The following is a 25,114-nucleotide window of genomic DNA, read 5'->3' as shown; positions in this document are numbered from 1 at the left end:
CCAGTTCTCCCATTAAATGTTCCCAGGGTAACAAGCGCACCTCTCTTAGTGAGTTGCAAAGAGTTGTGGGGACTTATGTTCATGATGTCAGTGGCTCTTAAAACACGAGACCCGGGGCAAGCGCTGCATGAGATGGTACTCAGCTAGATCCTTATGCAAAGGGCAAGCACCTAACCCACCTCTGCTTAACGCAGGAGAGGCCTGAGAATACACACAGGCTTTCTGAGAACACAGGTGATTCCCTATTTGGTCACAAATCCCAAACATCAGCTTTCTAGCCAGTGGAGACTTCACATGCAGGGCCAGTACTGGGGGCACAGTGGGTTAAGCTGACACTTGGAATGCCCACTTCCAATAATGGAGTGCCACTTCAAGTCCCAGATGCTCTGCTTCCAATCTAGTTCCCTGCTGATATGCCTAGGCAAGCAGTCAAGGATGTCCCAAACGTTTAGGTCCCCGCCATCCACATGGGAGACCCAGATGGAATTCTGGGTTTCCTCTCTCTTTCTCTTTCTCCCTCTCACCCCTCCACCTCACTCCTGCTTTTAAAATCAATAAATAAAAAGACAATTTTTTAGAAAATCGACTTCACATGCCTAGGATATTAGCAGCCCCTTAGGGCATCCTCATGTCTGTTTCCACACACCTCCTTCTTTGCTTCGCAGGCACAGAGAAGAGGCAGCTTGCAGGAAAGGTCAAGTGGAAGCCTGAAGAATGGCTCAGAGCCAGAAACACTCAAACCATTTCGCATCCAGGATAGCTGTTCTTAGTTCTTTTATCACCTGTTCTTATTTTTACAGTGTTTCCTTATTCACTGTTCACTAGGAAATAAAACTTTTTATTGATGAATAAAAAATAACTGTAGTTTGGGGAAACGGTAAGGAAATATATATATATTTTTTGCTTCAACCCAGCTAAAACTTGTCAAAAGCAATGTCCTGTTCAAACATAATAGTTCATTCTTTTTTTTAATTGTGACAGAAGAGTTGAAAAAAGATATTATATAATGAAAATGTTAGCTCTACAATTAGAATTAAAATAGAAAAGATAGCCTATTATAAAATAGTTAATTAGTTCTATATTTAGCAATATCATTAGTTAGTGCTACTTTATTTTAAATTTATGGATAACTTCTTGAATATGAATAGTTGAAAGTAACCCTTTAGACACTGAACTCGGAAATTAAAATCTTACCATCGGAAACAACATGAAGAGGGCTTTCTACTCGAATAGGTTGCAAACAGAGCTGTCGGAGCAGAGCCCACGCTGACAGCAGCTGTCACTTCGCATTTTATCTAACTGTCGTAGCTGAGATTCCTGACCTGTACAAACTGGTCACAGGCCAATATATTTTCTTCAGGCTACAGAGTTAAGACCACTTGCGATCTTAACAATGCCATTAAGGCAGCTGATGCATTATACATGATGATGGAACTACAGCAACCTTGCTCAGTCCCCGGGGAAAACAAAATTTACCTAATATCCAACGAATTTTTTACTATAAGGCAAAGGGAATTCAATTATGGAATCTGAAACCACACTGCTTGCAAGACGGGAGAGGAGCATATGTCTGCCTAAGCCTGCCAGGGGAAAATAAATGCACACACATCAAGCTCATAAAAAATACAGAGATGCCTAGTGGTGGACACAAAAAATAAAGTTAGGAGACATGACTGCAATAAACTGATGTTATTGAAGCAGAGGAAGCAAGCATCTATTTGAACAGTTTATCAGATTTGTACAGGTCTTTTACTCTGTGTGTGTGTGTGTATGTGTGTGCTGGAGAGGGGAGGAAGCGGAATTCTGATCTACTCTTTTGGCAGAATGAAGATATATCTCAGCTTAGTTACTTTTGCCTATAAAACTACACATTTCATCCAGATGCAACTAAATTTACACATAAGACTGGCTAAGAGCTGAGCCATATGTTTATCATATGCAGTTCAGCAACATATTGCAAACAGGAATGATGTAGACCACAGAGTTCCTCTGTAATAAGCAATATACAATCTGACATCCATAGAGAACAAAGGATTAGAAATAAATCCTAAGAGAATATGAAAACAGCACGCCTCAGGAGGTCCTTGCTCTTCTTTGGAATAATGGGACTCTTATGCTGCAATAATTGATACCTGAATCAATTTCATCTGTACCTCACGGCTTGCTGAAGTAATTGCTAATGCAGATGCCACTGCAAATGGTAAATTATACATTTGGTGCTGTTACAACGATGGCATTCAAGTTTCTCTGCCACTCGTATTATCTGCTTCCATAGAGAGTATGCTGTTATGAATAATAACACAAATTCTGGAGCTGAGCTTTCTGGCTTCAAAGTCTTGGGGAAGTTAATTAAACTTCCTTTAGTAGAAAACCAAAGACAGCAATGGTATACTGAGGAATGAAATATGTTCGGATACACGCAAGTCCAAGACCAGTTCCTGGCGCCTCATAGACACCAGGCCAGCATTTGCTGTTGCTCCACTGACAACCATTCCTTTTGCTCTTGCTATTCCACAGTCAGCAATACTGATCACATCAGGGTGTCACATGATTGAAGGCAGTGCAGACTGTGCAAGACAGCAAATCCTGGGGCTGGTGCCATGTCATAGTGTGTTAAGATTCCACCTGCAGTGCTGGCATCCCAAATGGGCACAGGTTCAAGTCCCGGCTGCTCCACTTCCAGTCTACCTCCCTGCTGATGTGCCTTGGAAATTAGCAAAAGGTGTCTCAGTTGCTTGGCCCCCTGCACTCATGTGGAACAGAATGGAAACTTTGGTGCAGGGTGATGGGCAACATGTTACTGTGTTACAGACTGCAGCACCTGGTGCCTCATGTAGGCGCTCTCTACCAAGAGCCTAAGGTAAATACAGATGTTAGCAGGTGATTAGCAGATGCTAGCAGGTGATAGGCTGTACCTCCCAAATACCCTGCCACTGACTTCATTAATTATGCGCGATCACTTTTGTCAGTTCTGTTTATACAGTTCAAGAGAATCTGAGTCCTCCATCAGGCAGAACAGAAACAGAAACCACCTCAGTTTATGGTATGTGAAAAACAACTCAATAAAGCTACGTATGAAAGATAAGTAACTCAGGAGTAGATGGATGGCTTAGCACACTGGTCAATGCACCCACATCACACATTACAGAGTCTAGACTAGATTCCCAGCTCCAACTCCTGCCTCTAGTTTCCTGCTGGTACAGATCCAGGGAAGCGGCAACTGATGGCTCAAATAACTGTACTCCTGCCACTCACATGAGTGTTCCACTCCATACTCTGCCTGGCCCACCCCCAGCTCTTGTGGGCTTTGGGTGCCACTCAGTAGCTAGAAGCTCACTCTATGTCTCAAACAAACAAAAACCAGTTCTGGCAGCAGCAGCAGAATAGCTTCTAAGGACTAAACCATGGGAGTCTTCAATGAACATTCAGCCCTGAAACGCATCAGGCAGCCTTGAGATGCCTGGCCCTAAACTTCCTTATGTAAGAGAGGCCACCCCACATCCAGGGAGCAAAGAAAATGCCTGAAACTTGGGCTTAAAATTTAGTGATAAGATGAGGCGCTTAAGTATCATTTGCTACAGTTCCTATACATTGCTAAGTTTAACAACAACAACAACAACAACAACAACAACAAACCTTCTTGGGTCCAGTGGGATAATCTTGTGGCTAAAGTCCGCATCTTGTACGCACCGGGATCCCATATGGACACTGGTTCACATCCTGGTGGCCCTGCTTCCCACCCAGCTCCCCGCTTGTGGCCTGGGAAAGTAGTAGAGGACGGCCCAAAGTCTTGGGACCCTGCACCTGCACAGGAGACCCGGAAGAAGTTCCTGCTTCGGATCAGCTCAGCTCCAATGGCTATTGAGACCACCTGAGGAGCAAACCAGCAAATGGAAGATATTTCTTTCTGTATCTCCTTCTCTCTGTATATCTGCCTTTGCAACAGTCAAAATAAATACATCTTAAAAAAAAAGCCCTTCTAAAAATCATCTCCCAGGCCATGTGACATAATCACTGTCTAGGTGCCTAAATATCTCAAAGAGTAACTGGGAAAGCTACCTTGGTGAGAATTGAAGGCAGAAAGCATGTTGCTCAGATGTCAGGGAAAGCTGCAAACAAGCAAAGACTCCTGCAAGGGAAACACAGATGCAGATCAGGGCCCTGGTGGGTGTCACTTGGCCACAGCGGCTGCTGCACGCACTGCCTCTCAAAGGCAGCTGACACAGCACACTGACAGCCTGCAAGGCTCTTGTCTCTGGCCCGCTGATGCCCCCTGCATGCCCCTGCACAGGCAGCTCTGCACGGTGCATGCAGAAAAATGCCCTGTATGTCTAGGCCTGACTGCCTTCTTCTTTTTCTTGCTGCTCTAAGAAAGAACGGAGACTCTGTCAGCTAATGCACTTTGGGAATCAATAAGGAAATTTGATATTCAGGAAAGGTAAAAGCAGAACAACCCCTGTGTCCATTTTCTCTGCCATGAGAGATGCTTACAAAGTTTAACAGCTATTTCTGTACCCACCATGGCTGAAAAAGAAACAACTCAAGCATTTTTATACTGTTCAATTATTTGCACTGGAATTTGAGAAAAATGTGTATCATTAAAGGATAAAGACCTCATCATTAGAAAAACAAAAGCGAAAGAATAATGTACCTAAACAAGCACAGCCTACATGTTACATAAACTCAATTCTATCATGAACACAAAAGGAGAACATTTTCTTTTCACTTCAAAGGAGTCCATAATATTTTACAGCACCACAGAACAATCTAGGGTGGTTTTTTCTTTAAGAAAAAAAAAAAAAATGTAAAAGATATTTTCGGAAGCATTTTCATAACACACATTATATCTTTTGAACCTCTCAGGGGTTGAGAATCGTGCTCCAACAGAATGCTAGAACACGAGACATGAGAAAGCCTGAAATCAACTCAAGGTCACAATCAAGTTTGTCTCAGCGCCGTCTCGGTTCACAGGAACTGCAGAGCTCCAGGCAGGCGGCCTGCTGTCCCCACAGCCGCCACACTGAAAACCCCAGTGACTCCTCAGAGCTGCCCTCTGCACACAGCTTCTTTCATGGCATGACAAAATCATGGTAGAAAACAAACCATAGAGTTAGTGCTCTTTTTTTCTTTTTCAAAAGTAACAACTCTTATTTTTTAAAGATTTATTTTATTTTTATTGGAAAGTCAGATAAAGAAAGAGGAGGAGAGACAGAGAGTAAGATCTTCGTCCGATGATTCACTCCCGAAGTGGCTGCATCAGCTGGAGCTAAGCTGATCTGAAGCCAGAAGCCCAGAGCCTCTTCCGGGTCTCCCACACGAATACAGGGTCCCAAGGCTTTGGGCTGTCCTCGACTGCTTTCATACGCCACAAGCAGGGAGCTGGATGGGAAGTGGGGCCACCAGGAAACGAATTAGTTCCCATATGGAATCCTGACGTGTGCAAGGTGAGGACTTCAGCCACTAAGCTACCGCACCAGGCCCATGACATCTCTAATTTAAGAAAGAAGGAATGAGCTGCAAATTTGACTCAGAAAAATGCACACAAAAAGCTTGGAGGCACAGGTACACAGGAATTGTGCTAAGTTGGAAACATTTAGTGAAACTTCACGCTTAGGCTTGGGGCTAGGGGGGGCAGATGTGGATGGCAGGAAACGCTCAGCAGAAACACTCCAGCTCTCCCCTCACTCCTGGCCAGTGGCCATTTCAGCATGCCTTAGGAGAAAAAAACCCTTTAATGTAAATCAGCATTCCACCAGTTAAAAAAGGTTTCTAAGAGACACAGTCTTTAGAATGCTAAGAACAAATTTCTGCAGATTAAACCAGAAGAAATACATAAAACAGAGAAACTTAACAATTCTAAAGGGTTTCAAGAGAGATTTATTTTTATTAGAAAGGCAGATTTACAGAGAGAAGGTCTTCCATCTGCTGGCTCACTCCCCAAATGGCCACAACAGACAGGCCAGAGCTGGCTGAGCTGACCTGACCCAAAGCCGGAAGCCAGGAGCCTCTCCCAGGTCTCCCACGCAGGTGCAAGGTCCCAGCGATTTAGGCCATTCTCTGATACTCTCCCAGCCCTAAGCAGTGATCTGGATTTGAAAGGGAGCAGCTAGGACATCAACCAGCACCCATACACTGCTAGCAGGCAGAGAATTAGCCAGAAGTGCCAGCAGGCCAGCCCCTTAAGGGCTTTCTTCTTTAGAAATTAAAACAAAAGGTGTTGGAGGAAAAGACAAAAAATTGACTCAAGAGTACAACAAATAGAGAAGCTAAAGAGAATTCCAAGTCATCAATGAAGAAAAGGAGAACTCTATCAGATTCCATGTAAAAAGAACCACCCATAACAGTCAGGCATGGGGGCAGGCAGTAGGCAGCAGGCAAGTAGCTCGCTTCTGGCAAGGACTGAGTGGTGGGATGTGGCATATCCAGTGCAGTTCTTGGGAAACACCCAAATGGGAATTTTTAGTGAGTCTTTTTAAAAAAGATCTACTTATTTATTTGAAATTCAGAGTGACAGGGAGAAAGAAAGAGATCTTCCGATTCTCCCCGCAGAAGGCTACAATGGCCAGGGCTGGGACAGGCTGAGGCCAGGCGCCTGGCACCCCATCTAGGTCTCCTGTGCAGGTGGTTGGGGCCCACGTATTTGGGTGGGTGCATCAGAGAAGGGAGCTGGATTGGAAGCAGAACAGCCAGGGCTTGTACAATGCTCCAACATAGTATGTCTGATAACACGGCGGTGACTTCACTGGTCACACAACTGCAACCCCCAGAGTGGTTTTCTTAGAGCAGAGACGCATCCTGCAGCTGTACACTGTCATAAGAGTACGGGCTTATCAATTCCCTGGTCTGATAGACTCAGGGGTTAGGAAAACCGTCAATAAAACAAGTCTGCTAAAAATTCAGCCAACATCGTGTGTCAAGTTCGTGCCTCATGTACTATATGCATCCAGACAGCCCTGTGACACAGATGAAGCATGCCTCACTCACTGAGTCCAAGCTCCTCAAAAGGAGCACGACTGTAAAGGTGACTCGCTGGACTCACTCTCCGTGCCCGTGTTTGTCTTCCATCATTTCCAGCCACAAGGAAATCGAGTGGACTGCTCATGCCCTCTACTCTAATTCAACAAAGAAATAGAATACTCTGCAATCGAAAACCATTATCACATAAACTACAGAAGGAAAGCCCAATAAGCAGTGGTGAGAATAAAAGAAACCGCAGGCTGAAAATCTAGGTAAGCAAAATGACAGGTCATGCCTAGAAAAGTCCCAGTATCCTTTTCACAGAAAGGCAGTGATGTAAAGCAACCATTCAATTACATTGAAGTCTGGAATGGTCATCAGCTGGACCAACCTTCTGAGAGAACCAGCACAATCATATCCAGGTCCCTTGTAAAAATTGAGACACAGGAAGTCTCTCTAGGTCATAACCCTGAGTTGTGTACTGATGCACTTACTGGTCTACACCACACTGTCTAGACAATCTTTAAAATGCTTCACAGAAAACAAAAAAGTAAACTGAGAATGAAAAAGGACTTCAGCCGACTGGTCTGCTGGATGAAGAAACGAAGGAGTGCGTCCGAGCATTGCTTTTATTTCTGCATCTATTTGAGATTTTCCAGAATAAAAGGTGGGGTTTTTTTTGTTAGTTCAAACTTGTAACTGGAACCCCATTCTCTTCAGGCTGAGGATGAACAATGGATGTGATTTTACTCACTGAACACAAAATTGAAATGGAATGAATATCTTCATTATAATAACATATAGAAGTAGAAAACAAAGCAATTTAGACTTTATGGATAAATGAGAAAATATTTACAACATAATGCACTACTTACAAAAAACAGCATGATGCAAGATTGCAGAAATATATTATTATTCTATGTAAATATATGAAGATGGATATTATGCATTATACTATATATTATATTATTATGTATACTATCATGTATACTTATGCATTATAATATGCATTATATGTATGTATAAATAGTATTGTGTGTATAGTATACTACATGCTATATTTAGTATATTAAGTATATTTACATATTATATTATGTAAATATACATGGAGATATGTATAAGTAAAAAAATACTAAAAGGGAATAGAGAAAAGAAGAAAAGCAAAGTTTCTCAGTGATAAGTTTAAGGGCAATTATGTTTCATTTTTTGTTATACTGCTCTTACAAGTCTTCTAAAAGGAGAGTCTGTCAAATTTGTAATCAGAAAAAGAAAATAGAAACAAATGGCATCATAAATCAGATAAGGAGAAAAGATAGCCTGAACTGTATTCAGAAGAAAACAAACACTTGGCCAGAATACTACATTCAACATCAAGCAGACAGAAACGCCCTCTGTAAATGGGTTCGGGCCTCAATTGCCCTCAGATGACAGCAGGAGAGTGGGCAAACTCCCTAAGACATCTGGCACAGGGTTGGTTACGATGCTGCCGCAGACATGGGCATCCTGTATTCAGGACCCTGGGCTCAGGCCGCAGCACCACTCCCGCTTCCCACTGATGTGCACCCTGGAAGTAGCACGTGCTGGCTCCAGTAGCTGGGTCTCTGTCACCCATGAGGAGGATCTGGAACAAGTTCCCAGCTCCCAGCTTCAGGACGCTGGAGGCAACCTGTGCATGCTCTCCCCACCCCGTCCTCTCCTTCTCCCACAGATACAATAAGTACATCAAAAAACTAGTGATTTCACAGTTTGCCAGGGAAAAGTCTTTTCACAGCTGAATGCAAAGCCATACACTTATCCTGGACACCGAATTTCACCCCTTTCTTCTCAGTGCTAACATAAAAGGCAATTTTCAGCAATTTTCTATGACAGATTCTTAAAAAGAACTACTTGCAGCTCCATTAACACCGCTAAACAAGTTCAATACCTATAATACACTTAGAAATCTTTTTCTGATAGCTAAAAGTAAAGTTCTACTTTTCTACAACTTTCTTAACAGGCTACAAAATACGTTAGAACTCTCAAAACTATACATTGAAACTATAACTGAAAATTAAAACCATAACTAATAGTAAAGATTCTGAAAAATGTCCCTCAAAGAGAGGGAAAACTCACTTACTTTCACTTCCACAGTCTTTCCCCCATGGTCGATGAACCTCTCCACATACTCAGAAGACAGCAAATCACTGTGAAAACAAAGAAACAATGATGGAAGAGGGTCCCAAAATGAACTTGAAGATTGGGATGCAGGTGACACAGCTTCTTTAGCAATTCTTCTGCAAAAACATCTTATTGTTTAAAGCACTAGAGCATAAATTTTCATTAATACATAGGAATAATATATGAAACTATAAGTTTCTAATGATGTTCTCTTAACAATCAGAGTGAATGACAACAACAACAAAACTCCTTTAAAATGCTGATGGACATCACCAAGCAAAAATTGTCCCAAACATACACACACACCCACAATGTGAACTTCCCAAGCACACAGCAGTAACGTGACAAATACCATGCCTGCAGCTGCTTCAAATGTACACTGAGAAAACATTGCAATAAAGCAGGCATGATAATAGTGTTGTATCCAAGGCTTATTTTACCTTTTAGGACACCTAAAATTACAGTCCCCACTTCATTTGTCCCTAAAACAAATGGTTCTGCTGACTTCATATGAGAACTAGCCAGAATGTTCTAAGCTGCAAGTCGACAAACACACCACCCAAAGTGGCACATTTATCATCTTGCTTGTCAAAAACTCCTGGGCCAGTGTACTGTGACTGCTTTCTGCAATATTTAGTTACTGTTTGATGAATGAAAGCAAGGTTTACAAAACATATGCAAATGTTTTTGAAGATTTCTTAAATATAGGGGCCCAGCGCAATGGCTTAGTAACTCAATTCTTGCATCGCAAGTGCAGGGATCCCAGCTACTTCGGGTCGTGTCCCAGCTACTCCACTTGCCATCCAGGTCCCTGCTTGTGGCCTGGGAAAGCAGTAGGGGGGTGGTCCAAAGCCTTGGGACCTTGAACCTGTATGGGAGACCTGGAAAAAGCTCTTGGCTCCCGGCTTTGGGTCAGCTTGGCTTTAGCCATTGTGGCCCCTTGGGGAGTGTACTAGCAGATGGAAGATCTTCTCTGTTTCTCCTTCTCTGCAAATCTGGCTTTCCAAAAATAAATAAATAAATAAATCTTTAAAAAATGATCTCTTCGGGCCCGGCGGCGTGGTCTAGCGGCTAAAGTCCTCGCCTTGAAAGCCCCGGGATCCCATATGGGCGCCGGTTCTAATCCCGGCAGCTCCACTTCCCATCCAGCTCCCTGCTTGTGGCCTGGGAAAGCAGTTGAGGACGGCCCAATGCATTGGGACACTGCACCCGCGTGGGAGACCCGGAAGAGGTTCCTGGTTCCCGGCTTCGGATCGGCGCGCACCGGCCATTGCGGCTCACTTGGGGAGTGAATCATCGGACGGAAGATCTTCCTCTCTGTCTCTCCTCCTCTGTGTATATCTGGCTGTAATAAAATGAATAAATCTTAAAAAAAAAAAAAATGATCTCTTAAACATAGGTGAGCAGCTGTTAAAGTTGGCAGAATTCTTTTACAGCATGTAAAAAAGTCTAAGAAGATCACATTTGCATTGCACATTGACAGAAATTTTAGAAGACTCAAAGAGAGTTCCTATCTATGAGACATCTGGGAAATAACTACTCATGTTATACTACACATGTGGAATGCAAAAAAAACCACTCAGAATATACTTAAAATGCATTAATCATATTTCCAAGATCTTAATTCTACCAGCCACTTACACTATCCAGGGTTTCTCAACTTTGAAACTACTGACATTTCTGGCTAATAAATTATTCATATTGGGAGGTGGTCTCTCCCACTGCAGCATGGTCAACACCAGTGCTGGCTCTCCCCACTGCACACCAACAGCACCTCTAACAGGCACCGGTCACAGTCTCAGAAGCATCTCCAGGCACCGCAGGTACCGTAGGAGAAAAGCCCTCTCTGCTCAGAACCGCTGAGCTGAGCTCAGGCACCCCTGCCCCGTGCGTTTCCTGTGAAGCAGATATAGAGCTTGTGACTGATCCTCAGGCAAGCTACAGTGGCTGACGAACATGCTTCTCCCCACACCCTTCCGACAGATCAAGTGGGTGCCATTGGCCCAGGGCACTGGCCATCTATAGGCCTCATCTAAACCTCAGTTCTGCTCCTGGCAACAATCATCAGCAGGAAGATGGAAGTAGGCCCAAAGAGAAGAATGACCTAGGGACACCGTGTCCCCAGGGATTAGCTACCATGGTCCTTCTATGCTGCTTACACTCTGTCCCAACCGGCCTCTTCCTTCTTGCTTCTTGGTGAGCATTAAACCAACAGGGCATGGCCAGGCTCAATATCACAGAGACCAAGAGCATGGTCCACTTTCTGCTCTGCCAGCAGCTCCTTTCACAACACAGCTGCAGGTTAAAAAAAAAATCGCAAGGTTCAAAAACTTACTATTTTTTTTTTAATGAGCACACAAACCCTTCCCAAAATGCTCCTAGCATTCATCTTCTGCCTCTTGCTGATTACATTATGTGGCTGTGCCCACTCCAATACTTTGACAAGGGCATCTGTCTTAGAACCATCCAGATTTTCCTGTCTGGCCTCCCTGAACATAATGACTAACACTGGGAAGGAGAGAAAAGTAGTTTTGCCTGTGACCATTAACTGTTTTTTAAAATTTTGAGTATGTTATCTACTGCACACTCAGTGCAAGATAATAAATCCCAGCACATAGGGAGACAGTATGGTGATGATCTGCCTTACACACAATCAGCTGCAGATGACTCCAGAAGGGAGAGGGACCAGCCAGAAATTTGCAAGACCATCATGTCCCCTGGCCCTGCTGTCCATGGCTGAAATCCCTCCAGTCCCAGATCACAACAGAGGCACACATAGCCAGCTTTCTTCCTAGGAATCATATTCACAAATTTTGAGTACTTAGCTCAGGAAAGAGAGGGAACTAAAAACTGAAAAAGGAACAGAATTGAGAGAAACTGACTTGTACCTGGATGCTGACCTGCCCAAGGCCGACATGGGGTATCTGTGCATCACTGCCTGAGAGTAAAGGCCACTATCAGAGCGCCATGGATGAGAGTGTATGTGCCCACGTAACAGGATGCCCGAGGGGCAGCAGGGGCAGTTATCAGCAACTGTTCAGCAGCAACTCCTGTGTCTTGCAGATTCGCAGATGTCAGGGAACGTTTTCATTTGAATTACTTAATCTGTACATTCGGAGCATGTGACTCACGGTGCAAACGCAATTACGGCACCGGACAGCCCTGTGCTCAGGAGCTGTGCGGCTGCTCCAGTCAAGCCCCCACAACGGGGAGCATTGCTGGAAAGCATTCCCTGTAAGTTAAACCAAAAACGGCCCATGCCGTTGGCTTTGTTGGCCATATTGTGCAGGTCAGCTAAGTACTGGGATTTGAATTATTAGGTGGAAAATCCTTCTGTTCCCTCTCCTGAACCATAAAACCCTTAGTATCGGGCTCGGCAGCGTGGCCTAATGGCTGAGGTCCTCGCCTTGATCCCATATGGCCGCTGGTTCTAGTCCTGGCAGCTCCACTTCCTCTCTGTCTCTCCTCCTCTCAGTATATCTGACTTTGTAATAAAAATAAAATAAATCTTAAAAAAATATTAAAACCCTTAGTATCAGCAAGCCCGAGCCCAAGCCAATTTCTTAAAACACACACACACACACACACACACACACACACACACAAAATTCAGATTCTTTGGAACACAAAGGACATTTTCCTTGACTCTAAAATGAACCCAGTAGAAATCACTCCCTGCTAATAGTAGTTTCAGCACAGATGTGTGACTGCTGCTTTGTCAATCTTGAAACGTAGATGTAAAAATCATTTTCACCCCAAATCTACAGTCCATTCATTCCCTATGAAGTGTGTAGACATGTTTTTAAAATTAGAAATGGAGACTATGCTTCCCTCTGCATATCATCATAAGCCTAGAATAAGCCGAGAGAATACAGTGTGAACATCCTCAGATGTAATAACCATTATCCTTCCTCCAGCAGGCAGATGTCATGAAGCAGGGGCAGCTAGTGGAATAAAGAGGTTTTTGAGCTGAACGTAACGACAAATGCGCTTTTAGAGCTCTGCCACTGGGCAGCTGCGTGACCTTGCCAAGGAACTTAACCTCTGTGGACAAGGCATGCCCCTGTCTAAAAAAGGAGAAAACCAAAGCTGCTCCATTAAGCTGGGGTGGTGCTGAACCATGACACTGCAGGAATGGAGCCCAAATCCTACCCCTGCCATCACCTACTGCCTTTCTCTACAACTCCTGTTTCTGGATTTTCAGCCCACAAACTCCACTTCTTTATTCTGCAGCTGCTTTTTACTCACTTTATCTGCTTCCACTACATGGTCAATCATGTTCATCAATCCACTGAACACACTCTGAATTTCTTTATACCTCCCACCAACCCCACCACACCTCCTTTTGCCCTCATTTGCCTTGACTATAGCAAATCTTAACTCTTCTATGAATCAAAGTCTGACCTGAAGAAGTAGAACATGTAAAGTGGTCAGAGGTCAAGTTTAGGACTGCAGTTGTAAACTGGACCCCTCAGCACCATAATGACCCAAAGTGTGAGTCCGCTATATTTGCCTAATCAACTGACTCTGGGATGACTCTTCCAAACTTCTCCCTACTTAAACCTCCAAAGCAGTCCTTCATCATTATTCCTTCCAATGAAGAAAGATATACCATCATGTATTTCTGAAGTAATGTACTAAGAAGCACATCATTTGTCATCCAGTTACTGACAGTGCATAAGAAAAACAAATGAACGAAGAAAGTAGACCTTGCACACATTCACAGCAATGACTTTAGGACAAAGACTTAACAGAAGTTGTTGTTAGATGAATCAGACTCCAAGATCAAGCAAAGAACATATTTGCAAAACCCTTTTTTCAGCTCTCAGAAAGACTTGAGGCTGTCTTGTCTAGTACACAACTTCTACATAAAGAGTTTCTCAGATTCATAAGAGTTGAGCTCCTCACCTAGACAAAGAATTTCCAAGGCTCTTCTAGGTAAGACCCATATATTCTCACCTGAATAAAAATATCATAAGAATGTTAGAGGCACTGTGCCACAGCACCCTAATTCATAGCATAGACAGAGAGGCCTACCTGGAAAAGGTTTCTGGATGTGGATCTAATGGAGTAAATCACAATAAATTTACATGAAGGCTTTCAAGTATAAGGGGAAAAAAAAAGCAGCACAGGAATGACTACCAGCATGAACCAAAATGGACAGTGAATTCAAACCTGTTTCAGACAGTAAGCAGATGCAGAAAGCCAGCCTAAGACCTGGGCCACATCTCAAGGAAAGAAACGGGTAACTCAGAGCATGGAGCCAAGACACATAACTAGGAGGAAGAACAGAGTCCCAATCAAAGCACAGTCCGTTTTCTCAAAGCAAGAAGAATCCATGATGTATCTTTTCCACGTCAGAATTTCACTGGACCAGTAGTTGCTAGGTAGCCCTTCCAATCTTTCCTTTCTGAAGAGGACTGCCTATTGAAGCCACCCTTGTAACTTAGGAAATGAGAACACACAACTTATCTTTTTAGACTAAGAGTCCAACTCACTTGAATTAAAATGACTTACTGATATTTGTACCTGATTCACATGGTAAGATGCTGAGTCTTGAGTTTGCTCTTGATGCTGTAATTGAACTAGAATTCTCAGGGATCTTGGACTAAACTAACGTATTTTGCATATGGGAGAAAGATAAATACTTTGTGGGCAAAGGATGAATACTAGTTGGTTTAAGATGGTCACATACTCTGGGACACTCTCAGAGTGAAGAGTTGACCATTTCTTATCATTTTTAATCTAAACACGTCCTTGTAACAAACAGTAAAACTGAATTGAGCCTATGTGTATTTAGGATCTGCAGCTTCCACTGTCATAACGTGGACCTCATCTACCATGCTGTCAGGAAGCCCAAGCAGCCAGAGAAAAAGTCTCACTTGAGCAGAACCAAGTCCCTGGCTGAGAGTCCCACTTGAATTCCCGGCCAACACTGACACCCATTTCCAACCATGTGCTTGAGGGCCTACCGAACCTCCCAGACATCATGATGTCTCAGCTGAAATCACATGAAACACATCTACCCCGTTAGCCCACACTGTTATGCAAAATAACACCACATAGAGTAACCAGCTGATCGTGCCTTCTTAGTCTACATGTCATGATTCTTATAATGCACAAAATTAACACTGTGTTTTTCTTAGAGCAGTCTCCAAATGTTCAATGTAACTTTTTTAGAATATAAATATAAAAGAAACATAAAAAATCTGAAGATCATAATGTAATTAAAAAGGAAAAACAAATCCCTTACATCATTGATTACAATGAAAATCAGAGACTTTATTAGGTTTTTAAGCTTGTGAGAAGAACGAAGGAAGCAAGTTTTCAGCATCTAAAATTCATCATTTTATTTAAAAGGAATAAGAAATGGCAAACATTCAAAATTTTTAGAAGCACTCTCCCGATTATCTACAATCCATGCATATCTCTTCTTACCCCTCACTATTTCTCTTTTTTTCCTAAGTTCACTTATTAAAAAAAAAAACAGAGGAGAAACAGAGAGAAAGAAAAAAGGAGGAAAGAAAGGAAAAAGGAAAAGGGAAGAGAACACAACTTAATCCACAATGCTTACCCTCCTTTTTCTCTACATCAAAGGTCATTGAAAAATAGAATTAAAACACATCTATCATGGTGCCAAAAAAAAAAAAATGAAAGCCATGCATAGCTCTTTCAGAGAAGACAGTGTTTAGACATTTCAAAGATCTCTTGTAGGTTCACACTCTTCTCCAGCTAAACATCAACCTTATAAAACCTTCTGACCAAACTAACATCTTGTTAAGAATCCTCACCACAGAGAACAGATACAGGCCCCGGATCTTCACAGCACTGAGGTTCAACCACCCATATTTGAGCTTTGTTTTTTGTGTCAGAACTCTTTACTATATCATCAACATGTGGTAACCAGCATTCAGAATTCCTATTTTTTTCAAGTCAAATGAAAAAGAAACTATACAAGTGAACTAGAAGTTTAATGAATATCTGCTTTTTTGGATGAAAGTTTAGTTTTATTAGTTTCCAATCTCTAAACGTGAAAATTCCTTTCCTGCTTAGAAAAACTAAATGATTTTTCTATATACCACTGTGCCTAATGACAAGGCTATTTTTTTTTCTTTTTTTTTTTATTGTTAATTATTTTGCATTATGTGACAGTTTCATAGGCTCTGGGAATCCCCCCCTCCCTCTCCCTCCCCTCCCCCCGGTGGATTCCTCCACCTTGATGCAGTATTACAGTTCAAATTCAATCAAGATTCTTTCATTGCAAACATATACCAAGCATAGAGTCCAGCTACTTATTGTCCAGATTGGTTGAACAGTTTCTTGGGGAGACCTTTTCTGGTCTGAAGTTTGAGCTGGTATAATATCATCACAGTCAATTAAGAGTCCCAATATAACATCAACAGCAATTTGCAATGTTATGGAGTTGACATGGTTTTGAGTAACCAGTGTATTAAAAAGAAAAAAAATAAATAAAAAAAAAAAAAAAAAGGAAAACAAGTCCTAACCACAACCTATGATTAGCTCATTGACATTTCAATTTAGTTCATATACAGGACCGGCTGCTCTATACCTTAAAATGGCCATAAGGCACCATTCAGCTGTTTCATGTCCATTTCATCTTAGTATTTAGCCAGTTGTTGTGTTGAAGTAAAATTTTGCTGATCTTGGCAGATTTTAGGATAATCCAGACTGGCTTGTAACTCTAACAAGATATATGTCAACATTTTAGGTGCAGAACATTTTTTTTTTGGGGGGGGGTGTGCAGGAAAATCCTCAACACCATGGTGAGGAGTAAAACTAATCTTTGTGACCCACCCAGCGAGGCATGAGCCAATCCATGCCAGCTCTTTCCTGTCAGATTTCAAGTTCTACTTTCTGTTGTTTATTTATTTTAGGTTTTTTTTTTTTTTTTTTTTTTTTTTAGTTTGTATGATTGTTTGTTTGCTGTGAGGGGTTTTCGAAGCGATCCCGATGGTCATTGCGAGGGAGGGGGGGTCCAGAGGTGGAGCCAGGCTCGGACCAGAGAAAGCTCTCCTCCCTGGTCCCGAAGGACGTTTATTGTTCTTCTGTTTCTGCAGACCACTCAGGGCTTCTGGTTGTCTTATGATGAAGTTCATGGATGATGTATATTATGAAAAAAATTACTCTTGGATTTCAAAATGTTTGCACCAAAAGGAACTCATCTTTTCATTCTATTTTCCCACAAATATTCTGAAGTAGCCTTGTATTGAGGAAGTCACAATCTGGATTAAAACCATGGCAGAGCTTTCAAGGTGTTTGTTAAGTACTCAGGCACTCACAGCAAATGTGACTAGGTAAAGGTGAGATGGGCACTACCCTTAATGCCAGCCTTCCTTACAGAATTCTTACTAAAAAACAAAGGATTCTAAGCTTGGCTTTGCACTAGAATCATAAAAACAGAAACACAAAGCCTGAGCATCCACAGACCTATCGAATCAGAGCCTCCTAGCTTTATTATGACATACAGGAAAACATTGCCAAGACATGAAGATGCATTCAAAGGAACATCTATAACTATTTTAGATTTCATTAGCAGATAGGGGTATTCTGTCTTCTTATGAGTGCAACTCATTTCTACTTTGAAAGTCAAGGATATCAGGGAACATACACAACAAAGCAATGAAAAGGAGGCCCTGGTGAGACAGCCGATCATCAACAAGCGGCTGTATGTTCCTCTACTGCAGGTCACTCCAAGACTAACTTTGTAAGAAGGAAACTTCCAGGCTCACTTCATAATGTACTTAGATTTCCTCTGAGAATTCCAGAAATGGTAAATTTAGATATTTAAAGAGTTTAATTTTGCAGTGTAGTTCAAATAAATTATTTATATTTATCAAAGATTCCTTTTTTCTAATATTTCTCAAAAATTAGACCCAGCAGGGCAGAGCCAGCCTCAAATACCCTCTTTCTCTCCCTCCCTCCATCTCAGCCCTCTCAATATATTTCTTCTCTTTCTTTTTCTGTCTCTCTCTTCTCCTCCACCTAACAGGTGTCTTTATCTTATCCTTCCTCTCCGCATTCACCTTCTGGGAGTGAGACCATATCCCATTACAAGAACACATCATCAAAAATCAAAAAGTGCCTTGGGCTCCAAGAATCCTGCACCCCCTGACACCTGTGTGACCCCATGAGCAGAAGTTCAGTGGGAGTTTCAAATTCTGCCTGTTCTTGGCAAAGGAGTACCTACCACCTACCTTCCACCAACATGCTGAGCCTCAACATGTTGATCCACTTTTAAATAATCAAGATTCATCTAACAGGACCCTTTATAAGTCCAGAAGCTCAGACCCCAAACCACTGTGAGCTCTAGCCCTCCAATCCCTGTGTAGCTCTTTCCCTCCTTCTCAACTCTGCACCATCACATGCTGTTCCACAATGCCTTCCAGAACCTGGTTGCCTTCTCCTCCGGGAGTTGTATCTCCTGAAGTACATTCTATCTGATGGGGGTCTGGTGACAGGAGATGGGACTTTCTTGTTGACCACTGCTCTATCACACCATTCTCCTTCATTCTAAGTCATCCCACCTTGTGCCTCCTATCATCAGACTCACCACTTCCTCCCATCCTTGCAGTCACTCACTGACTCGCAGTCTCTTCCCTCTTTCCATGACTTCAGCTTTGCTTTATGGGGACATTCTCCCACACGACCCCTGTTGTACTTGGAGATCTTTCTAACTATTTAGGACAACTTTTCACATGCTGGATTCAAAGGACCTTGACCTCATCTTCTGAAGACTTGCTTCAAAACGCTTCCTCCTTCCAATCTCACCCACCCACAAAATGGCCACAATGTCCAGTATTGCACGTTCCACCACCTCCATCCATTCTAGTTTCCTTCTATAAAATTCATAACCTAGTGGACCCACAACCATTGAACTGTTCTTTGCCTTATTCATGCTTCACTCCCAACCTTGTTCAGCTTAAATTCAATCATAATACTCACCACCTTGCAAATGTCCCTACCCATCCCCTGACATGTGACAGGTCCCATGGTTACACCTATCCTGGTTAAACTCTTGACCTGTTGCAGGACTGCTGGGAGCAGTGGAATGAAGCAACAGAACAGCACATCCTTACACTGACATGCTCAGCTTACAGCGATAAACACAAATCCCAGGTGGTCGCTTAACGCTGCCTGGCAATCATATCCCATCTTCCTGTGTGTTTCAACATATCCATGGACTTCGCCTCATTCCTCAAACCTTCAACAACTATTCCCCAGCCATTTAAAAAAGACATTTTTGCTTCCTGACTCATTGGAAAAAATAAAAAGAAACAATCAGAAGATTGCTGCCAGATCTCCTCCCTGCCCCCTTCCTCCCTCGCCACCACACAGCTCTGCGGCTACTAGTGTTTGCATTCACAGAGCAGCACTCCTGGTCACCAGGACTGGCTGTCCATGCACTTATCCAAAGCCAGTACTCCCATCCACTATTCAGGCACCATGTCCTTCCTTGCCTACTCATGCATCTGGCACCAGAAATTCTTCCTTCTTCTGCAACATCAGATTCCCCTCTTTTACGCCACATCTTTCCCATCACGGTATAGGTGTTCTTACTTACAAGCAATAGTTTTCAATGCCATTTCCTCTGTCCAGCTACACAAGCTGTTCATGTCCACTAATCAAAACCACTTGAGATAACAGCCAACACTCATTTTTCATTTCTGTCCTCTCCTAGCTCTTGAACTCATCCAGCTGTGTTCTTACCACTTCACCAAACCTGCTCTTACCAAGGTCACTGTTTGCTTACCTCCATGCTAAGGCCAAAGGCCAATTCTCAGCCCTCACTTAACACAGCTGATCACCTCCTGGTCTTAGAAATAGTTCCTCCGATTTCCTGCCAGGCACCTGCGTGTATGCTCCTACTCTCCTAATGGCAGCCTCTTTGTCTCCTTTTCCAGTTTCTTCCCATCCTCCCAACCTCTAAACACTGGAATTCCACAGGGATTAGTCCTTGAGCCTCATCTTTTCACCTCACACCTGGTGTTCCATCTAATGTCTTCTCTTAAATAACAATTCTGTGTTCACGGCATACATATTTCTTCAAGCTTAGAGTTCTCTGAACACCAGCACTGTATACCCAACTTCATACTCAACATTTCATTTTACTCGGCAAACATGCACCTCACACTTAATATGCCTGAACTTGAATTTCTGATCTTACTTAACATGATCTCAACAATCTCCATAATGACTACTTCATCTTTCCAATTACTCCAGCTCAAAACTATGGAATGACCGCTGACCTCCGAATTTCTCTTACATCTGTCAACGCACATTCTGTCAACACAAGCTTCAAAATATGACCATCTTCTTAGCCATGTCACTTGGTCAGAGCCACAGTGATATCTTGCAAAGCTTCTTGTAATGCTTAATGTCTATCTGTGAAACTGTCAGTACTTCCTTCATCATCTGTGCAAGAAACTAAATGGTCTTCTAGTGTGTACATGGAGTACCTAGAACAGTTATCCACCGTTCACAATGGTCAACTACAACTTCCTATTAAGAAAGGAATCTTTAAAAATTTAATATAAAAGTCCCAAACTTCTGATGGCCCTTGCACCCAAGAATCTGAATACAGTAAGTAATCCTAAATATAGAAATATTTTATGGCCATCTAAAAAGTATTATTCGAAAATCTAGTGCTGATAAAGTTACTTCTTAGAAAAACCAGGAGCACAGTGAGTACAATTTGGCATAACTTCGCAGAGGGCAATTTGATGATGCATATTAAACGCACACCTCTGAGGCCTGCAGTTCTGCTTCTAAGGATCCGAGCTAAGGAAATAATTTTGAGTGCATGCTTATGTTGACCTACAACACAACATTATCAAGAACAAACACTGGAAATAACAGAAAACCATTTTAAAAATAAGGTACAAAATGTACAGTGGAATACTCCTCTGACACTGCCACAGCTACTTATGAAAAATTCCACATTTCGAAAAAGAAAGAAATCTGTGTGTATGTGACAGGAAAAAAAGCACCAACATATCACAGAAGATAGTGAAATATGTTTACACTTCTAAAGTTCACTTAAACATTCCAGTTTTACAAAGGAGAGATTGGTGCTTTAAGGGAAAAAGTTAAAATTGGGTTTTAGGACATTTTTTAGTAATGAGTACATTTTTACTAATTTGGCACACTGCTTTTATTGTGACTTCATTACTACTACATTGATTCTACTTTCTCCTTTCACACATCATCTAAAATTTCCATAATAAAAACATGCTAAATATCTAAGAGGAAAACAAATGTTGAAATGTACTCACTAAGAACTCATACCATCTTATTAAAAAACTTAAATACTCAAGAAGAGATGACTGTGTAAGTAAATTTCCATTCATTTATTATAATAAAAATAATAAAAAGTGAACAAAAGCTCTTTAATAAGAGTTCCTATTATCTAGAAAAAATGTTTCTGATTATTAAAGAAAGCAGAACATAAAATTATATAGAGAGCACATAAAATTATGTGAATAGATCCATGTACGGAAAAGAAGAAAACGCACTCAGATGATTATAAATTTCAACATTAAATAGCGGCATTATATATATATCATTAAAAAGTTCTTTGTAATTTTTATGTATTCATTTAATTGCTTTAAAGACAAAGAGACAGAAAACCAGAGTGACTCAGGGTGAAATCCTAACAGCTGCTTCCCCCTCCCTCTGCCTGAATGGATACAGCAGAGTCAGGTGGGAAACCGGAGCCAGCAACTCAAGCTGGCTTTCCCACAGGAGTGCGGAAACCCAACCACCTGAGCAATCGCCTGCTGCCTCCCAGGTAGGCACGAGTGGAAGGCTGGAGCTGATACTCCAACTCAGCACTGTAACTGATGCTCAGCCCTAACATCATTTTAAACAATATCTTCTGGGTGTTTAAATAAAAGAAATAAAACTTCTACTTTTTTTTTTCAAATTTAAAATGGGCATTACAAAAAAACGATTGAAGACTGGAGTCTTCTATCACAACCATGACTAACACTACAACTCCTGATTTAACAGCTTTACATGCATTAGCTCGTTTGATCCACCCAACCACTCTGTTCATGTTCAGTGGCTATTAGTAGGATCTGCAGCTACAGCAGCAACAGGTCAATAACTGACTCAAGGGTACCAGGTCACAGAAAGCAGTAAAGCCAGGACTCAAACTCAGACCACCTACGCTAGTGCTCCTTCTCTTGACACTAAACCCAGCCCCAACGTGCACCTTTCCTGCTCCTATAATTTCTTCTCTTTATGTCCAGTTCTCTATGTGTGCCACTAAATCAGTCCTCCACAGAAACCTAGAGCCTTCAAATATGAGCAAAGACAAGCAGGTCTTTTGTTTCGTTTTTGTTGTATTGTTTTGTTGCTACACCCTTCCTGAGGTCTACTGTGCCACATCCAGACTACATGTTCTCTAGGCTTATTATTCATCTGTAATCTGGAACTGGTCTTCATAGAATGTCTTTTACACCATTTCTGCTGCAAACCTTGCTTCCTGCATCAGAAATCTTCATCTTTCTTGATGGTTTCTCTTGTATTTGAGTGGAGTCCAGGCTCTCGTACTTCCCAATCAAAAAACTATAGTGTTGATTTGTCTTAGGCATGTATGCCCTTCCAGAAGTTGCCTTTGCTTGGTTTGGATGCCCAAGAACAGAAATCCTGCAGGATATAAACAGCATACACTCTCGCTAGCCTCTAGTAATGCCAAGAAGTCCACTGCTACTCTGACTCTAATCCATATACATGACCAGTTTCAGCCCTCCTGATCTTGTCTTTCACTCCTACTTCTTAAGTTCACAAGTTGTGTGTCTTCCTGTGGGTCTTCCTTCACTCATGTTGTTCTTTAGAATTTTTCCTCTCTGTGTTTCTCTGCTGTCTTTCTGGAACTCGTAATAGTTATCTAATCTGCGGGATTAATTCTCTAAGTTTTTATCTTCTCTTTCCTACCTTCCATTGCTTGATTTTTTTTCCCTCATGTTTTCTGGGAGGTTTTTTTTTTTTTTTTCTTTAAAGATATATTTATTTTTATTGAAAGGCAGACTTTTACAGAGAGATAAGAGAGACAGAGAGGTCTTCCATTTGATGGTTCCCTCTCCAAATGGCTGAAACAGCTGGAACTGAGTTGATTTGAAGCCAGGAGGCAGCAGCTTCTTCTGGGTCTCCGATGCGTGTGCAGGGTTTCATTTACACCTCACACCATGGCTTGGAGATAATTATATTTATTGAGCCTGTGTTCTGACTGTGCTTTACCATACCAGGCCAGGTGTGAACCTTTTCCATTTGTGACGTTAGGTCAACACTTTGAGCATCTCAGATTCCAGCACGCTTCAGAATGTACATTTTTAGATTAGGGATGCTCAACCTATTATTAGGACAATCATTCATACTGGTAAAACAAAATGACTCTGCATGGCTGCAGACTGCTTCCAAAACTCAAATATACCTGATGAAATAATATTCTACTATCTAAAAGTTTCAGAAATGTCCTACCAACTTTGCTAGCAATTCTCTCAAAAGCTCTAACATTGGTCCAAGCAGTAGAGCTATTATTGTAATAAATGAAATGGCCTCCTAGCCTAGAGTTGTTATGACTCTAAAGAGACAAATCAGTTGTCTGTACAAGTTTTAAAAAGTCTGGTAAAGTCTCATTATAGAGGCCAATGTTATGCTGTAACATGTTTAGGGACAATGTGTGAAGCCACATCCTACAAAGGTGTCCCAGTTGTAGTCCTGGCTGTTCCACTTCCCATTCGGCCTGCTGCTGAGATGTCTGCAGAAGCAGCAGATGGTGGCCCAAGTATTAGGGTCTCTGCCACCCATGTAGGAGACCAGGATGGAGTTTTTGCCTCCTGGTTTCAGTCTGGAAGTTGTAGAAATATGGGGAATGAGCCAACACATGCAAGATGGATCAATCAACCTATCTCTCATCTCTGTTGCTCTGTCTTTCTTTTTTTTTTTTTTTTTTTTTTTTTTTCTCTTATAATCTATTTTATTGTGTTGTTGTTGACAATCTTTACATAGTTAATTACAGTTAAAGAAAGAAAAAGAAAGAAAAAAAAAAGGGTTCAGGGGGATAGGGAAGTGGGCAATACTATTATGTCCATATTGTTTCCATCTTGTATCTGAGGTAAAGGGGGATATTGAGGGAGAAGCCCCACCCGGTTTCCTGCCCACCCCGAGTCCCGGATGTGAGGCATGCTCTGAGATATGTGCTCAAGTGGTGTCAATAGTTCTCCAGTTATGAATCACTGCCAGTTTTGCTCAATGAGGTCGTCCACTGATTGATATGGTCCATCATAAAGTCTCCGTTTGCCCCATTTTTCGCTGCTAACATGTAGCTGAGATGAATGATTGATCTGCTCTGTCTTCTGTCTTTTCTTGATTAGAGTTCTGAGTCCAGCAGTTCGATTGGGGAGATCTCCAAAGAAACTTTGAGGTATTCCCAGACTAGTTTCTTGCATGTTCTAGCAAGCACAGGGCCCGGCACAGTTCATCAGCCCGATCAGCTGGTGGTTGCAATTGCTGGGTTGGTTCTGTTTTCAGTCCAGAGTTGCACTGGAACCAATGGGTGCTGCAGTCCAGTCTGGTTCTGCCCTGCACGTACTCGGCCCTCACACAAACCAGTGGGAGCTGCAGCCTAGTCGGGGCGACCCACAATAACCCCCACCAGGCCCGCCCCCTACCCTGGTTTGCCAGTATGTGCAGCAGAAGACCAGTCTGTCCCCCATCCCATTTGGCTCTGGCACTTGTCAATGGGTATTAAAGCTTAGTTCTATCTAACCAACCCAACCATCCAGCCCTCATGGGTGTTGTTGAGTGCCTCTCTATCTAGCCATCCCAGCCCCCGTCCTAGTTTTCATGCCCTCCCACGGGACTAGTGACCCAAGAAGGGGGAACCCACTTTTTCCCTCCCAGGTCTCTCTGTCCCGGTCGGTTTATGCACTCTTTAGGTGGTTCTGTGATTTGACTTGACAGAATTAGTCCCCAG

At 42.2% G+C, this 25,114-nt stretch overlaps 1 protein-coding gene across 9 annotated transcripts in view; it reads right to left on the bottom strand.

The window, feature by feature from the left end:
* The window catches only part of ADAM22 (ADAM metallopeptidase domain 22), a 191,113-nt gene that overhangs the window by 84,724 nt on the left and 81,275 nt on the right, over positions 1 to 25,114 (bottom strand). For all 9 annotated transcript variants that reach the window (XM_058678094.1, XM_058678093.1, XM_058678096.1 and 6 more), the window contains exon 4: positions 9,074 to 9,140. In XM_058678094.1, the coding sequence (XP_058534077.1) occupies positions 9,074 to 9,140 (67 nt within the window). The remainder of the gene's footprint in view (positions 1 to 9,073; positions 9,141 to 25,114) is intronic.

Source organism: Ochotona princeps, chromosome 20 (assembly GCF_030435755.1).
Source record: "Ochotona princeps isolate mOchPri1 chromosome 20, mOchPri1.hap1, whole genome shotgun sequence".
Taxonomy (NCBI): Eukaryota; Metazoa; Chordata; class Mammalia; order Lagomorpha; family Ochotonidae; genus Ochotona; species Ochotona princeps.
This window is presented reverse-complemented; position numbering and strand designations above follow the sequence as displayed.